This window comes from Dermacentor albipictus, chromosome 1, assembly GCF_038994185.2.
Source record: "Dermacentor albipictus isolate Rhodes 1998 colony chromosome 1, USDA_Dalb.pri_finalv2, whole genome shotgun sequence".
In the NCBI taxonomy this organism is placed as follows: Eukaryota; Metazoa; Arthropoda; class Arachnida; order Ixodida; family Ixodidae; genus Dermacentor; species Dermacentor albipictus.
In genome coordinates this window covers 425,296,251-425,314,802 of record NC_091821.1, presented here as the reverse complement: position 1 = coordinate 425,314,802, position 18,552 = coordinate 425,296,251, and the positions used below count along the sequence as shown (strand labels likewise).

Sequence of the window (18,552 nt, the reverse complement as noted above, 5' to 3'; positions counted from 1 at the left end):
AGCAAATTCCATGGACTGGGCCTCTTGGAATTCCACTGCTCGTAAAGGGCAGGTTGAGGCTGCGGTGAAGCCCAGTAGTCGGCTGGGAGGCCGCCACAAGGCTGCTCGGCGTATTCGTGCCTATGCCTATTCGCGGCCGCCGAAGCGACTGTGTCAGGCTTAGTTCGACCTAGCCAAACGGAGAAGTTTCAAAGTCCTTAACTGGGAAAATATTGATCACTTACGGCCGAAACCAATTTCGGGTGGTGCCAAAACATTTCCCGGATAAGTTGAGCACAAACATTGAGGTCCCAATTCGAGTTAGATGCATGAAAAAGCCGAAAGTAGGCGGAGCAGCATCTTGTCGAAACGCCAACTCAGTGTCTCCCACAGCGTTGCCCTAAGTTCACCGACTTTATTTGTGGGAAAAGATCTGTCGAAGATTTCAAACGTGCTTCATAAGAAGCCTACTGCCCTATCAATACACCGGCTGCTTTAACTGTACATAATAAAAATATTAAACCAATATAAATCTTGGTGACATCATTTTATCATTCGAGTGCTCATATTGGTCACCTCTAAATATGAAGTAAGTTGAGGCGCTGTCTGCGTAATTAACGAAGCGACGTTAATTATATTTTCAATTATTGTTCTTAAATTGCTAAAGAAAATGAGTAGTTTGGAGCCCATCCTCGAGATTATCTAGCCCAGCCATGAGATTCTGAATAAACATACTTCTGTAAGAACTATGCGAACAAATATTTTCTAATTAAAAGCTCTTAGAAAGCGTAACTGATGCAGAACAACAACGTCTGTAAAGTAAACCTAAGCGCACCAAGCCTTTTCTGATGTCAATAGTATGGCTTCTTGAGCGTGTTCCTGGTGGCCAGACCGCCTTCGATTTTTATTGAGGGTGTTTCTTCGAAGGCAAGCAGTTCAATGTTTTAACACAGAGAAAGAAATTCAACAAGAGGGGACACTCGGGCTAAAACTTCAAACAGGAAAAACGTCACCCCTAGTGTTGTTTCCATCCGTCAGTTGAAGCGAACATCGCAAAAATATAGAATGTGAAATGAACTTACAGACATTTCATTTTTATTCTTTCCCTCTAGAACTAAAAGGTTTTGCGCATAAATGAACTGATACTTTGCAACTTATTTTTCTTGCGTTACCTAGCAACAAGCTGATGGCACGCCAGGCACGACAGTTCTGCTTGCGTCATGTACCAGACAGGCCGCCGCAGCCAGCGAGGCCTACTGCGCATGTGAAGTTCACCTGTACGGTCACCCGTCTATATCGTATGTAGAGGGCTTGTTGGGCTCCCAGCGTATTCTTGCATTCCTTCTGCACTCCGACACGGCACCACTGCACTTGTGGACTATGGCAAGGTGACAAATTTTGTTTCAGTCTGCGACACATTTCAAGCAATTTTGGCTTTTACGGCACGGAACCGAGACTTGTGACGCAGTTGGCGAAAAACAGCTCGGCCATCCTGGCGTAGCTTATTTGAGTTAGTGCGTCGTACTGGGAGGTGTTTACGACGCTTTCTATGAGCCCCAACATTATTTTAACTTATGTCGGTAGTTTTTTGGAACGCTCGCCGCATCAGGCTTTGTGACGCACTTAGCGAAAAGCACCTCAGCCGCGTGACGCAGTCTCGCGTGTACTGAATCTTATCGGGACAAATTTTGGCGTTCACCCACAACATTCCACAGCCGTATACACTCCCTCTCCTTCCCTGCTGCCTCGCAAAAACATGCGCGTGTAAGCAGACTGTATGACACTCGCTCTGCAATCACCATTCAAACCACAGCTGTAATAAATCGCCTTACGGTTTAAATTTGGCGCTTCTTCAAGTCAATGTGCCCTCTGCCGAGAGGGTGCAGAGCAATTTGCTCCTGTCGTGTGACATAACCGCCCATCCCCTACCTTAACATTGCCTTAATGCACTACCAATGTTCTGACTAAGTGCTATAAATTTATATGTTGTTACAGCGGACTGCCTTCTTGGCGCAGTCATTTGAAACTTGTTGATACTGGTCCGATATATTGAAATAAAGGTTTCTAAAATATTGCCCATTCAGTTAAGCATGTGCATTGCCATGAAGTTCTGCAGAATGGCGAAGATGCAATGTCCAGAATTCCTGAGTATGTCCATGCTACAAGACACGACAGTTTTTTTTTTTTTTAACGTAGAACAAAGACATGCGAATGCTTGTTATGTTGTCCAAGGAATCAAACCTGACTATAAAAGCGATGACTTAACAAATGAGCAACCCGTTGCTACGTTGAAGGAAGTAAAAAAAAACATTTGAAGAGCATTTTATAGGAAACCAGAACCGAAACCAAACATTGAGTGTTATGTTACGGCCATCTAGTGGGAGACTGCCGAATTCAGTCCTACGTGGCGTCAAAAAAATATTACGCCGCACGGTATCGAACCGCTGTCAGCAGGACGCGGAAGGAATGCAGTGAGCGAATAAACCGCTCAGCCACGGCTTGCGATGCTGCCGCAAGGATACGCTCCGGTTTTTGTGGATACTACGTAAATTTGCACGACTGTGTTTCAAAAATCGCTTTTAGGAACAGTGTTACGCCATGCGTAGAGAGTCTAAATAGGCATCAATAGAAAGCTGAGTTACCGGGCTGCATACGGAGCATAAATCGGATACTACAACCATTTCCTTATAGTGAAAGGAAATAAGTGAGCTAATACGCGGTCCATTTATTTTCTGGCACATATCCGAGCGTGTTCCTAGTAACCAAGAAATTGAGCCAGCTCATGACCCAATCAAGAGCGCCACCGTTTACTGTACTATAATAACACTATTTATTTATTTTTTGTTTTTTTATTTTTTTGTTTATTTATTTATTTGTTTATTTCAAATACTCTTAATGATATTGCGGCGTTACAGAGCGGAGTGGTACAGTTGTACATCGTTGCAGATGCAGGGTTTTGAAAGTAGATTGATCAGAAATGCTGGCGATGGGGCGGGCAGGTGATTTCATTCCGATGGCATGTTTGGCACGAATAAATGAAAGTACAAGTTGGTGCGGCAGCTTGACACTTGAACTTTAAAACAATGAGTACTAGCAGTAGTAATAATAGAGCAGCGTAGACGTGCAGTGTAGTGCAGTGTAGGACGAAGAAAATGCTTTTGCGTCTGTGGCTGTGCGCGCAATCAGCGTTTGTTGACTGCCAGTGCGACCTTGATTGTGTCTACGGTCTTCTAATAAATCCTCATACTACATTTCGTGGAAGGTGCTGCAGTCCCCATTCCTTAACCTGGAACTTCGCAGCCGAACGTTGCAAACTGCTCCTGCCACTACGATGACCTAGGCTCCCAACAATCCGCCGGGACATCCACCGCTCCTCTCATTTGCCGCGCAGTCCAGCGGCAGCGGGACCCTCCCGTCTTTGGCGGATCAAGTGAGAGTAACGTGGAAGACTGGCTCTCTACCTATGAGCGTATCAGCGATCACAACAAGTGGGATGGCCTCACGAAGCTACGTACCAACCTCTTCTGTCCTGCTGACCTTGAGAATTACTGGTTCCATAATCGTGAGCAGGAACTACAAACCTGTTCCACTTTCAAGGCAGCATTCGCGGAAGTCTTCATCTGCCCAGCCTTGCGAAAACTCCGTGCTGAACAGCGTCTTCGCCAGCCCGCTCAACATCCCGGCGAGACTTACACAAGCTACATAGAGGCTGTCGTAGATATTAGCGCCCGCGTCGATTCCACCATGAGTGAAGAATACAAGGTAAAGCATACCCTCGAGGACATCGAGTACGACGCATTTCAAATTCTTCTAGCACGATACCCTACTTCTGTCGCTGCTGTCGTAACGCTATGCCAGAGCTTCCAAGAGCTGCGTTTACAAGGGGTCTTTGCGCACAGTACTGTTGCAACTGGTGACATTCTCTCGGGCCTCATGCTTCCCTCCAACTCCACGCCCGAATCGTGGTTCTCCGTTCAAATTAAGGATTTCATTCGTGAGGAGGTGGCAAGCCAACTGTCTACGCTGCCTCACAGCGATCGACCTCTCCAGCCTGACACATCTCCTGTTGCCCCGATTAGGCGGGCCATTTGCGATGAACTTGCTAAGTCGCTCGCTACCTTTTACTCAACCATGTCCTTCCGTGGCTGTACCTCTGACCTAGGCCGCAGCCAACGCGACCTCAAACTGTGCCACCTCCCGCGTCGCCTCCAATTCCGCCTCAAAGCCCCGTTCAGAACCCTTGGCGCACATTCGACAACTAGCCCACATTTCTTGCTTGCTGCTTCGCCAGCCATGACACGCGTTTTTGCCATCGTCGCATGCCATGTGCTAACCCTGCTGTTGCGACCCTTGGATATGGCTATTCCCACGATGCTACCGGTCACACGATGCATCCTAACCTAGACTTTTCGCCATCTCCTCGATGCCCTTTTGGCACCCACCGTTCTCCAGCAGCGCATTGTCGCTCGTCTTCCCCCTTCTATCGCCGCCATACACGCAGCGAGGGAAACTAGTTTCTGCAGTTCCGCAGGCACGAACTGCAAGCTTCGCGACTGCTACAAGGCCTGCACAGTCGCCACGTAGTTTATTACACGTTTTCGTAAAACCGATTGCCGCAACTGAGCTTATTGGTAATGCGGCTGCCATTTCTGTCATAGACGAAAAGCTTTGTCGTAAATTCCACAAAGCCACAACGCCGTTGTCTGGTATGTTTCTACGAAAAGCGACTGCACAGCATCTACCACTGCTTGCTCAAAGCACCGCAAGAACAATCATCAACGTCTATGTTATCGAATTTTTTGTTCAATCTTCATGATCACATCACATCATTCTCGGCTTGTCTCACCATCGTGCAATCATCGACTGTGCCCGAGCCAAAGTGGCGGTTTTAACACTTGCCCATGCCTCACTGCCTGACCCTTCTGCAAGTAAAGTTGCCAAGCTCACCGTTGAATGCGATATGGACATAACACCCTAAATGTCGGTTGTTGTGCCCGTCTCTTGCTCCACTGAGTCAAACGCTACAGTAATTTTTTACATCATCGCCTATTTTTCTACGTCGCAAGGTTCTACTTCTTCCGTTTGCTTTCCTCAACACTGTACCTGGATAATCCGCTATGCTTGTGCGTAACCCGGCTCAATACTCTTACTACGCAGAGAACCACTAGGTCGTGTTCAGCGCCTTCACCCACGTATCATTCTCAATACTTTCGACGACAAAGCGTATTATCAGCTCGACACTCCCACTTCTCCTGCGCTGTGCACATCATCATCATCATCATGTTGTCGTCGTCGTCATACTTTCTTGAATCTCTCTTAGACACCGACCTGCCACCTTCTTATCGCCAGCAAGTCATCGCGCTTCTTGAGAATTTTCATTCGCCATTTGATTGCGACCAACCGTCCCTGGTGCGCACGGCGACCGTCACCCACAGCGTCCACCCTAATTCCCATCCTCCATTAGGCCAATGACCATACCGCCTCTCGGCAACCGAGCGACAGATAATTAATGAGCAAGTCGACGATATGCTGCACCGTGTCGTCATTCGCCCTTCCCACGGTCCTTGAGCGTCTCCTGTTGTATAAGTCCGCAAGGGCGGTCAGAACGCTCCTATTGTATTCGTATGTTATAATTCAACTAATTCTTCTTCTGTTGATGTGTCATCTGGTGTACCCCAAGGGTCGGTTCTTGGTCCTTTACTATCTCTACTATACAATAATGACTTACCTCGAAACGTCAGTTCACACACACGCCTTTATGCGGACGACTGTGTTTTGTATCGCGTGATTAACACAACAGAAGTTCATCTTGCACTAAATTCCTCATTTGTCAGCTTCTGTACCTGGTGCAACACTTGGCAAATGAAAATAAATTTTACTAAAACTGTGATGATGTCATTTTCTAATAGTGCCTCTCCTTCATTGACCAATTACACTTTCAACGACTTATCCTTGCAGAGGGACTCAGCATACAAGAGAGAGAGAGATAAAACTTTATTGTGTCCTTGATGGGGTTAAGGGGTGGCGGGGGTCTGGAGACTAACCCCCATTCCCCCCCTTCCTCAGACGGCGGCCAGTTCTTGCTTTCTGGCGGCGTCTTCGGCCATCCGAACGGCCCAGAGCTGCTCCTCTGGGTCCAAGCTGAGCAGCAATGTCTCCCACTGCTCGGCCGTACTAATGATGCGTGTGTTAGTGCGGGAGGTGTTGGTGGGTGAAGCTTTGGGGCATTGCCAAATAATATGATTGAGGTCGGCGCGGGCTTTGCACGCTTTGCAGAGTGGTGAGTATGCATCGGGGTACATGCGGTTGTAAAGCACGGGGTTCGGAAAAGTTCGTGTCTGAAGGAGTCGCCAAGTGGTGGATTGAGACTTAGTCAGAGTTTTGTGTGATGGGGGGTAGCGTAACCGCTCTCTGCGGTAGTGCAGTAGAATTTCTCCGAACGTGACCATTCGGTCCCGCGCGTGACCGCGATGCAGAACAGAGGGCTGGTCGGGATCGGAAGACGCAGGAGAAGGATGATGCGCCTGGTGTGCGAGAGCTCGGGCGGCATCGTGTGCGGCTTCGTTTCCAGCCAGACCCGAGTGACCAGGGGCCCAGATGATCTGCACGCGGCGTTGCCTTGAGGGAGGAGTCCCAGAGAGAATCTTCTGCGCTTGGGGTGCTATTAGTCCTCTTGCGTAGTTACGAATGGCCGTTTTTGAGTCGCTGATGATGCAGTGTGCATTGGTAGCCGCGTAGGCCAAAGCGATGGCCGTTTCTTCTCCTACTTCGGGTTGCGTGGCGAATATTGATGCGGCCGCGGAGAGGTGGTACTGCGAACCCGCGACTGCGACGACCGCCATGGCGTTTTGGTTGGGGTAGTCTGCTGCGTCCACGTAGGTTACGTCAGCGGCTTGGTCGTAGCGCTTTTGTAGTTGTTTAGCTCTTTCTGCACGTCGCTCCGGATTGTGTTCAGGGTGCATATTGCGAGGTGTGGGCGGGATAACTAGCTGATCACGAATGTTTGGAGGGATGGGTACTTTTGGTCCGAATTGGGTGGTGTAGGTTATGCCTAGGGTGCCTAGAATGTGCCTGCCCGTGGTGGAATAGGCAAGTCGTTCGTATTGGCTAATACGGTGCGCTTCAATAAGCTCGTCTATGGTGTTATGAACGCCTAGGGCGTCCAGTTTCTCGTTAGAGGTGGTGATGGGAAGATGTAGGGCTTGTTTATAGGCCCTCTTGATCATGGTATTGAGTTTGGACTTCTCAGTTGCATTGAGGCTAAGGTACGGGGCGACATAGGTGATCCTGCTCAAGGCGTAGGCGGTTACCAGGCGTATAAGGTTGCTTTCCTTCATGCCGTGATGTCGATTTCCGATGCGTGCAATGAGGCGAGTGGTTTGGTGTACATGATTATCTAATTGCTTGAGTATCTCCGTGTTTCTGCCGTTTTGTTGGATGCGTAAGCCCAGGATACGAATGCTAGGTACTGTAGGTATGCGTTGCTGGTGCACGCGGAGTTCCATCTCGGGTGGGTGAGGGTCTGGACATCGACCTCCCCAATTAGGCTTGTACAGAAGGAGCTCCGATTTCTGTGGGGAACACGCCAGGCCGCGCGGTTCTACGTATGCAACGACCTCGTTGATGGCTTGCTGCAGCGTGTCTTGGATGTCTCCGTCGCTGCCCCCGGTGACCCACAGAGTGATATCGTCTGCGTATAGGCTATGCTTGAGGTTGGGGATGCTAGCTAATGCAGGCGGTAGTCCGAGCAAGGCCACGTTAAACAGAAAAGGGGATAGAACCGATCCTTGCGGCGTGCCTTTACTGCCTAAGTGAATAATTGGCGACTGCAACCCTCCGATGGTAATGGTGGCTGTGCGACCTGTAAGAAAATTCTTTACGTAGTTATAGGTTCGATTTCCAACCTGGAGTTGTGCCAGTTGGTTCAGTATGGCCTCATGCGTGACGTTATCGAAGGCCTTGGTTAGGTCTAGCCCCAAGATGGCTCTGGTGTCCAGCCTGGAGGTTTTGTCGCCATCGATAATTTGGTGCTTGAGCTGAATCATGATATCTTGAGCAGAAAGTTTCGGGCGGAAGCCAATCATGGTATTGGGGAAGAGGTCGTTGTTGTTCATATGTCTGTGTAAGCGTGTGAGGATGACGTGCTCGAGGACTTTTCCGACACATGAAGTCAGGGAGATAGGGCGGAGGTTTTCGAGTAGGAGGCGCTTCCCGGGTTTGGGAATCATAATAATTTTGGCTTCTTTCCATTGTGAGGGGAGGTTTCCAGTTTCCCAGTATGCGTTAAAGTAAGCTGTGAGGGCTAGTATAGAATCCTCATCTAGGTTGCGAAGCATTTTATTAGTAATGCCATCAGGTCCCGGGGCTGAGTTAGGGCGGAGTGCGAGGATGGCTTCACGTACTTCTGCTGCTTCTATGGGCACATCCAGGTGGTCGTTATCGGTGCCTGTGTATGCTGGAGCGGGTGTAGTAGGTTGAGGTCCTATGTATCGGTCTATCAATTCTTGAAGAACTTGTGCGTCCGTGCCCGAATGGGTGTGAATAATTTTTTGCAAGTTGTGCTGTTGTGTGTTCTTGCTGTTAGCCGGATCGAGGAGGCAACGGAGGATATTCCACGTTTTGGGCAGGTTTGGTTGCCGCTCCATGCTGTCGCATGTGCTGTGCCAATTTTGACGAGTAAGTTGTTGTGCGTAGTCTTCGATTTGAAGGGTGAGAGTACTAATACGCTTCCTGAGCGTTCGGTTGAGCTTGTTGCGTTTGTATCTGCGTTGCAGACTGGCGAGGGCTTCCCACATATGCAGTAACTTGCTATCTGCCTCCTGCAGATTGGCTTCCTCAGGCACCAATTTAGTGGCTTTGCTCGCGTCTTGCAGCAAGGATGCGACCCAATCTTCGAAAGGGGGTTGGGTGCCCGAGAAAGAGGTGAGGGCTCTGGCCTGCCGGAAAGCGTCCCAGTTCGTTATGTGGAGTTGACGACCCTTAGGCTTTCGCGGGCCCACTCGAACTGTTGTTTGGATTAAATAGTGGTCGCTGCCCAAGTTGTCTTGTGTGTTGATCCAGTCTGCTTGTGGAATTCGTTTTGCGAATGTCAAGTCCGGAGTAGTATCTCTGCTAACGCTGTTTCCCATACGAGTGGGAGAAGTTGGATCCGTGACAAGAGTAAGACCTAGATTCTGTCCGTCAAGCCATAGTTGTCTTCCCTTTCGGCGGTCCATTGAGTATCCCCATGCCACCGCAGGGGCATTAAGGTCCCCTACGATGAGCAGGGGGGCTCCCCTAGCTACTTGATCTGCTTTGGTGAAAAGTCGTAGAAACCTATGTTGTTCTCTGGGGCTGCTGTACACATTGAGGATGAAGAGGCTCTGTTGCTTGCGCCTTGCAGACGGGATGATCTCCAGAAAAATGTGGGCTGCTGTATCAATGTCTGTGTGATGCTGTATAACCGGAATGTTTCGCTTAACTAGTGTGGTTACTTGGGGCCTGCGGTTATCATTGCAAACTGCGGTGTATGCCGCGTATCCCGACAGCTTAGCCGCTTCTCCGGTCTCCTGCAATGCGATAACATCGGGGGAAGTATGTGGTGCGAGAGAGGTAATGTATTGCTCTAAGTGTGCTCGCTTTCGCCGGAAGCCCCGGCAGTTCCACTGCCAAATGCAGTAGGTAACACGTTCTGGATTACTCGCAGCCATCTTTGTCGGGACGCGAGTACGGCTTCTTTAGGGGACCTGCTCTGGGACGGAGTAGGGTGTTTTCCAATTCTGTCAAACGGGTATTGTGATTTTGAGCCAAAGTTGCGACCATGTCTTGAAGCACTTTGCGCGTGTCGTCCATGTTTTCCTGTCGCTGTTGTTCTCTTGCCGCAAAGGCTTGCTCAATTCTGGGCAGTAGTAGCGTTTCTAGTTTCGCCGTAAGGAGGTTGTCCATTGCGCGTTCGAGAGCTTTTGCAATGGAGGCGTCGAGCAATGTGGCAAGCTTACAATCTAATGCTTCGTTGAGGTTGCGTTCTATCCGCTGTTGCAGCTCAGTGAGGGCCTCACAGTTGACATTTCCTTCTGAAGTGTATGCTGGTGTTGCTACTTTTGAGATTGGTTCGAGAGCTTTGCGTTTGTGCGAGGTTGGTTGTTGGGTGGTTTGCGGGCAATCTATTGCAGGGACAGGAAGGATGTCTGCATTTGATGGTAAATGTTTGGGTTGTGTGTCTGCAAGTTGTGATTTGAGATTAGCGTTTTCTGTCTTGAGTTCTTGTATCTCAGCACGTAAGGATCGGAGCTCCTGCATGAAGCTGTGCATGGTAGCGTCACTAACTGTATTCACTGGGGTTGCTATAGGTTGTGTGGTGTGACCTGTGTGGGAGACAATGCTGGCCCAGCTTACCTTGGGGGGTGCGTCTTGCACTTTGACTGTGGTCGTTTTAAGGCTTGTGTTTCCTTGCTGCTGCGGCGGTGTTGAATCCGGTCCGCTCCGAGAGTGACTGCGTCCTTGTGACTGACTGCGACCTCGGGAGCGGCTGCGTCCACGAGACTGACTGCGTCCTCGTGAAGTGCTGCGTTCGGGAGCCTGCGGTTGTAGTGTTGACTTCGGTGTTGGCAGAGCTGAGTCTCCATTTGCAGAAGTCGATGGCCCCATCTCCTGGTCAGCTCCTTGTTGTCCCAGTCGTAGGCGTTCCCATCGTCGTTGGAGTAGGAGGTGTGGTGTCTGGAAGCGGCGATGGCAGGACTTATCACCAGTCGGGTGGTCTTTGCCGCAGAGCGCGCAGCAAGGGTGACAGGGGTGATCATCCGGTGGATTTACTGTGTCACAGCTCTTGCATTTCTTCTGGGTTGGAGTGGGGCATACATCGGCCCTGTGGCCGACGGTCCCGCAGATGTCGCAGACCTCGATGCGCTTCTTATGTAGATAGCATTTGTATTCTGCTCCGCGGTAGTAGACATGGTACGGTACTTGCTTTCCGTCGAATACGATGAGCACTGAATTAGTCTTGCCCATGCGTCGGGCCTGCAGAATCGTAGGGTTCTTCTTGTAAATGAGACTGTTGGTAATGTCTTCGTCCGTGTCATATGAAGGGATGTTATGTATGACTCCTTTGGCTGTGTCCTCCGGCGGTGTGACGTATGCTGTGGCAGCATAGCGGACTGCTCCGATGGGGAGACTGCGGATGCGACAGTATTTTTCGGCGTTAGACATCATTGGCGTGCTAACTACAATGACATTATTATCCGTGCATGAGCGGTAAATGTCGTCCTCTGCTTCTTTGGTTGTAATGCCCGTGATCTGTAGTATTGAGTCGCGTATCTGGGCGTCTCCTAGTTTGGACACGTTTAAACCGTCTCTTGGGCGTATGACGATCTTGATATCATTCTTCGGAAGTCGTGGTTGCCGTGGTGCGCGTCGGCGTAGTGCGGGCTGCTCGGTACTCTCGGTGCGTGCGCTTGCTGTTGCATGGAGGGATCCGTGTATGAGTAGGGATGATGCCTGCGTAGTCTGTCGATGCTTACGGTGGCTGACAAGCCACCCTGCTTCAACGGAAACGTCTTCGGGCGCTATTTTCGTGCCTTCAACCTCTACTACCTCCATGACGAGGGGAGGGGCTGCACTTACTTGATCTCACGAGGGTGCGAGTCGTTGGGCGAAGTCCTCGGGAGCCAGGACTGCGACAGCGACGCCGCGCACCTTCGTAGCTGCGGCGCACCTGTCTCTCGGCCAGACGGAGCAGCTGAAGGTCTTGTTAGGGTTAGGTCAGGTCAGGTCAGGTCAGTTTATTTCCTTAAAGGCCCCTTTATCAGGGGTGTTACATAAGGGGTGGGGTACATCTTGTAACAAAAAATTCAACATGATAACAAACGAAACATTTGAAAAGTGATACATACTTTGTACAAACAAGTGCTTACTCGTGTCAAATTGTCAATTAGAATAAAGAAGCAACAGTAAATTTGGCCGAAGAGAAGAAACAGTGGTAGCAATCTTGTGGTCGTAGAAACCCTTGTCCTGGGTCCCTGGCGTCGGGACTGGTCTTGATCGGTAGCGGACCACTTCCGGAAGCTGGTTCCGACGTTAGTTTGGGTCCAGCGGTGATTGTTTGGCCACAAGAGTTTGAAATATACGGAGCCCATACGAGGCGCGTGCACTCCGTATCTTGGCGTATCTTGGCGTCATAGTTACCACTAACATGTCCAGGTCAAAACACATTAATTTCATTTGCACTAAAGCACTCCGGAAGCTCGGGTATTTGAGGCGCAATTTTAACAATTCTCCAAAGGAAACTAAGTTACTAATGTATAAAACTTTAATTCGCCCAATCCTTGATTATGCTTCTCCTGTCTGGAACCCCCATAAGCAGTGCGACACTAACTCCATTGCGAGCATACAACGAAAATCTATTCGGTTCATATATCGTCGCTATGATCACTGTTTTTCACCCTCTCGTGCCTTATCTTCTTTGAACCTAACCCCTTTAGCCATACACCGTCACATTCAGTCATTGCAGCTTCTGCATGGCATCGTCAATTTTTCTTATCGTGTCTCACATCCCATATGTATTCCTTCAGACATTCCACGGTCACGTAGGAGTCACCATAACCTTAATATTAAGCCTTACTTTGCTCGATCCAATAAATTTAAATAGAGCTTTTTCCCACGTACTATTGAATTCTGGAACTTAATTTTCGGAACAATTAGATCACTGCCATTCAAGATTTCTTGTTTAAAGTTAACCAGACCTGATTTTATGTATTTTTCTTGTTGTTACAGTGTATTGACTCATTCTCGTTTTTGTACTGACTCTTAGTGTTGCTATTATTCTGAGTTTCACTTGTGTCATCTGCCTTATTCTTGTGAATTTTTAATATGTTATTGTTTACTTGTTTTTTTTTGTATGACTTATTTTTGTCTAACCCACTCCTGCAATAGCCCCATAAAGGGGCTGCAGTATGTATAAATAAATAAAATAAAATGTGGATTACCATCCACTCAGTAAGATCACTCGTAAATGTGTCTGTCCACTGCCTCGGACAGATGAGACTTTCAACTCCTTTCAAGGCGTGGAGTACTTCTCATCTTTGGATATTCGCTCCGGTTATTAGCAAGTGCCGATGGCAGAAGATGACTGTGAGAAGAGTTTTCTTCATGCCCGATGGCTTCTACGAATTCACCCTAATGCCATTCAGGCTCTGCAACGCACCCGCTACTTTCGAGCGCATGAGGAACACCATCATTCGCAACTACAAGTCGAAAACATGTCTGTGCGAACTTGATGACATCATCGTGCTTTCGCCAGATTTTCATACGTACCTCGTTCGCTTGTGTGAGATACTGCCCTGCCTCACCTCTGCCACCTTCCAACTCAACATAAAACAGTGCCATTTAGCTGTCCGCAAGTTAAGAAAATTGGGACACGTTGTATCGAAGCAAGGTATGCTTCCTGACCCCGCGAAGCTTCACGCGGTCGCAGATTTTATGCCCACTACTCTTAAGGCGTTTCGCCGCTTTATAGGGCTCTCCTCTTATTTTCGAGGTTTTGTGCGCAATTTTGGAACTATTATCGCACCACTGACCAATTTTTCTACCGCTATCAACGGCACCTCCGCGTGGTCACGTGCGTGTAACGAAGCCTTCAAGCAACTACGTTTCCTACTTACTTCGCTACCGATTCTTCCACACCACGATTACACAGCGCCTACAGCGATACTTACACACGGACGCTGCGGTGGCATCGGACTTGGCGCAGTCCTTGCACAATGGCAAGACGACTGCGACGAGTATGTCGTCGCGTTTGCGAGCCGCACTTTCAATAAATCAGAAGCCAAATACTCTCTAACAAAAAAAGAAAAGCTTGGCCAATATTTGAGCTCTTGTCAAGTTTTGGCCATAGCTATATTGTCACCCATTTGACACTAACGTATTACAGTAGTAGTAGTAGTAGTAGTAGTAGTAGTAGTAGTAGTAGTAGTAGTAGTAGTAGTAGTAGTAACTATAATAATAATTATATTAAAATTACATACATCAGTATCGAAAGAGGGCCGGAAGAAGCCAAACAATGGCTTGAGGGGCAACGATAGCGCAATCTACTTGCGAAAGAATGATTACGCGCTTTTAAGATAGCGTAGTTTAGACAATAGTACGAAAAAATGGAAAATAACGTTGAAGGTCTAATCAGACAGGATCAGACTCTAGAGTATGCGTTCTTCAACCACAATTTCTAACGCCGTTTCTTTAATCCATGACTTCACCTCAAGAACTTACCGCACCGTCACCTCAGCATACGCACCTTGAAAGCATCTGTAACGTCGTGCTGTAGACTGTGCTTGGCTTCGCCTACAGCAAGTGGGGCATCTAGCCACAGCACGGCACCAACAACCAAGAGGCAAGAAATGGCCGCCCGCATGTTCCCGACGAAAGCTTGTGCACGAAAGACTACCTTCGCTGGCTGTTCGACGCCGCAGCAAATTTCAACTTTCCCAAAAACAATTGAGGTCTTTTTTAGGAGGCGGCGCGTTTTGTAGCCCTTGGTTTAAAGCGTACAATAATAAAAACAGAGGCGTGTCATGTATTATCCGTACTCAGCATGAAATGTAGGATATACGTGACATTTGACGAAGCATTTCCGACATGAAAAACAAGGTATGCCTTCGATGGACAAATCGAACTGTTCTAATGAATATGTCAGAGCATGTCAGATTTGAACGCTATGCCACCTGACAACTCATTCACAGCACACTTGGTGTTTACCTAGAGCCCGTTAAGTTTCCTGATTGAATGTTTTTTTTTTTTCATCTCGGCGTAAGGACGGCAGAGTTTTATAGGGCGGATCCATACATTGCTACAGGCCACCGACCGGAGTACAAAGACTATCCACACGAGGAAGAAACCCAATTGGACGGCGATATTACAGAGACAGAAGTGAGAGCAGCCCTACACGGCATAAGACGAAACACGGCGCCATGAGCAGACGGCATTCACTATGCACTGCTACCCAACCTCGACGACCAGGCCATACGACAACTCACTGCATACTACAACGACAATTGGCAAAACGGAACGCTTCCACAGGAATGGCGATATCACCTTAATTCCGAAACCCCGGAAACCGCTGTCCCTCCAAAATCTCAGACCCATTTCCTTGACTTCGTGTATTGGCAAACTCTTCGAGCACGTAGTTCTAAATCGCCTCCAGCCTCACCTCGAAGCGAACCAATTCTTTCCCAATACCTTATTCGGCTATCGACCAGGTCTGTCTACGCAGGACATACTCCTACAACTTAAGCAGGATGTTGTGTATGGTCCAAGTAAAGCTCAAACAAGAGCCATTCTGGCGTTGGACCTCAAAGGAGCCTTCAATAACGTCTCACATGACCTCATTCTAAACAACCTTGCATTCTCCCGATGCGGAAAGCGCATTTATGATTATGTCCGAGCCTTTTTATGTGACCGAACAGCCACCATCGGCCTAGGTGATATTCGGTCGAATATCATAAAACTTTCCGGCAGAGGGACTCCCCAGGGTTCGGTTCTTTCACCTACCCTGTTCAACGTGGCGATGGCAAAGCTACCACCGCTCCTCGACAAACTTCCGAACGTGCAGCACGCCCTGTTTCCGATGATATTGACACGTGTACTTGTCTTTATCGGGCGACAAGTATTGTCGCCTAAAGAAATGTTATCGCACAGCGCGGGACGCGCCTGCATGTGTCCGGGGTTTCTGGAAAGTTATCGATTCTTCTATCCGCTGTCTGTTGTCGCCGAACGTTGTGTTGTCTGGTTTCATCGCTTGACGCGAATGGTGTAGAACATTTTGGAAGGCATGCGGGTCCCAACGTTTAATCTGGAACATTCGATGATTGCTGTATAAAAGCCGACGCGCTTGACCCGCTGATCAGATTTTCGACGATCGCCGACTGTGTTCGCCGCTATCGTTGTGCTTTAAGTGTAGCCTGTTTTGTGGGCACAAGTTCGCCCAATAAAAGCTAGTTCTGTCTTTCACAGTACTGCTACTGTGTTCTCTCTTTACCGTCACTACCACGTGACATCTGGTGGAGGTGCTTGTGCGTTCATGTACCGAACGCCCCCGCAAAGCCGCGATCCAAGTCCGGAGCCCGAGGACAAAACCAACGTCGACCAAGACCAGCCACCAGCCAACCAAGACCAGCGAGCTAGCCGCCGGCTGCAAGGACTGCCCCCAGAGCACGGACTCCTACCTGAGACGAGCAGGAAGATTGCCACCAAGTCCTCCCCAATGGCAGCCCCAGCATCCCCCGTCGTGCTGCAGCAGCCCAGGGAGCCCCCCACGTTCCGCGGTTCAACATTCGAGGACCCGGAAACCTGGCTCGAGACGTACGAGAGGGTCGTTGCATTTAACAGCTGGAACAGCGACGACAAACTGCGACATGTCTTCTTCGCATTGGAAGACGCTGCCAGGACGTGGTTCGAGAACAGAGAAGCCACGTTAACGACCTGGGACCTTTTCCGAAGCGCCTTCCTGAAGACATTCACAAGCGTCGTTCGCCGAGAACGAGCCCAAGCACTACTGGAAACCCGAGTGCAGCTGCCCAACGAGACCACGGCGATTTTTACAGAAGAAATGAGCCGCCTATTCCGCCACGCCGACCCGGAAATGTCCGAGGAAAAGAAAGTCCGGCTACTAATGCGTGGTGTTAAGGAGGAACTTTTCGCCGGTATGGTACGAAACCCGCCGAAGACTGTCGACGAGTTTCTTCGCGAGGCCACTATAAGCATCGAGAAGACACTCGAGATGCGAAACCGGCAATTCGACCGCCGCACCAACGCTACAAACTATGCCGGAGTTCAATCACTGGCCTCCGAAGACCTGCGCGAGGCTATCAGGGCAGTCGTACGAGAGGAGCTTCAGAAGATCTTCCCGTCGTCGCAGCCTCAAGTGGCCTCGATCGCTGACATCGTCAAAGATGAGGTTCAGCGGTCGCTTGGAGTCTCGGAGGTGCAACCTCAATTACCGCACCCCCAACCCGAAGCGATGACCTACGCCGCCGTCGTACGCCGTCAAGGCCCTCCTCAGCGACCGCGCCAGGGCCCTGTAACGCCGCAATTTCGTCGTCCGCCGCCGCCGCCGCCAGCACGACCACCCGTCGCCCAGCGCACCTACGCGAGGAAGACGGACATTTGGCGTGCTCCTGACCACCGCCCGCTCTGCTACCACTGCGGAGAAGCGGGTCACGTCTACCGACGATGTCCGTACCGGGAGATGGGACTGCGAGGTTTCGCCGTCAACGCGCCGCGTCCACAGCTTGGAGAGCGCCCGCGTGACATCGCCGATTACCTCGCCGCTACTCAGTGGAGCCCTCGACGGCCATCCCGTTCGCCGTCACCAGGACGCTACCTGTCGCCGCAGCGCCGACCATACACTGGCCCAGCCCGGGGCCGGTCAGCGAGCCCATATCCGGAAAACTAAAAGCAGCAACCGATGGAGGTGCGGTTGCTGTTCGTCGAACTGACGAAGATCCTCCGCCGCCGACGAAGACGACGACGAAACGATCTCGACGACATAACAACGACACGCCGCCGCCGCGACGAAGTCAGGAAGGCAAGACTACACCGACGAACGACGACTTGACGACGCGACGTTCCAACTTCAGTTCAACACGACGCAGCCGTGATCCGACGCCACGACCTAACTGCAACGCCAGACAAAGAACCACCGACCTCGACATGCTTCTCGACGGCCACGCAGTCACTGCCTTAGTCGACACAGGGGCTGATTACTCCGTCATGAGTGGACACATCGCCGCCCAGTTGAAGAAAGTTAAGACTACGTGGGAAGGCCCTCAAATTCGAACCGCTGGAGGACACCTCATCACGCCGTCTGGAGTCTGCACGGCAAGAATTACCGTTCATGACCGGACTTACCCTGCCACCTTCGTTATCCTCCAACAGTGTTCACGAGACGTCATTCTCGGTATGGACTTCCTGAACCAACACGGCGCAGTCATCGACCTGAAGTCGAAGTCAATAACGCTGTCGGAAGATAAAGCGATACCGCCGGAGAGCCCTCGTAGTCACCACGCCTTGAGTGTGCTCGAAGACCAAGTGAGCATCCCGCCCCGCTCCAGCATTGTTATTTCGGTCGGCACCGAAATACCCGCTGACGTAGAAGGTGTCATCGAAGGCGACCAACGTCTACTGCTAGACCGTGAAATTTGCGTCGCAAGAGGGATCGCTCGACTGCATGGAGGGAAAACTGAAGTGTTGCTGACAAACTTCAGCCAGGAGTTCAAGCACATCAGCAAGGGCACGACGATCGCGTACATCGAGGAAATTGTGGAAACCGCTAATGCGTTTGTCCTCTCGGATTCCGCCGCATCTACTCCGACGACCATGGTTCCCGAACCAGACTACGACATTAATCCAAGTCTCCCAGTGATTAAGCAACAGCAGCTCAGAAGTCTGCTCCGACGATACAAAGGCTGCTTTTCGACGACATCGAGGATTCGACAAACACCAGTCGCCAAGCATCGCATAATCACGGAGGAGTACGCTCGACCACTCCGCCAAAGCCCTTGCCGAGTTTCGCTGCGAGAACGCGAAGCTATAAGAGAACAAGTCGAC

General features: G+C 50.0%; 1 protein-coding gene and 1 long non-coding RNA gene across 2 annotated transcripts in view; both read right to left on the bottom strand.

The window, feature by feature from the left end:
• LOC135896541 (uncharacterized) overlaps nt 1-18,552 on the bottom strand; it is a 60,965-nt gene that overhangs the window by 25,237 nt on the left and 17,176 nt on the right. The gene's annotated exons all lie outside the window — the stretch shown is intronic.
• On the bottom strand, nt 5,522-11,553 carry LOC135897595 (uncharacterized). The gene is made up of 2 exons (XM_070532700.1): nt 10,354-11,553; nt 5,522-5,554 (listed from the first exon to the last, which is right to left on the bottom strand). Exons 1-2 carry the CDS (start codon nt 11,551-11,553, stop codon nt 5,522-5,524), a joined length of 1,233 nt encoding a protein of 410 aa, XP_070388801.1.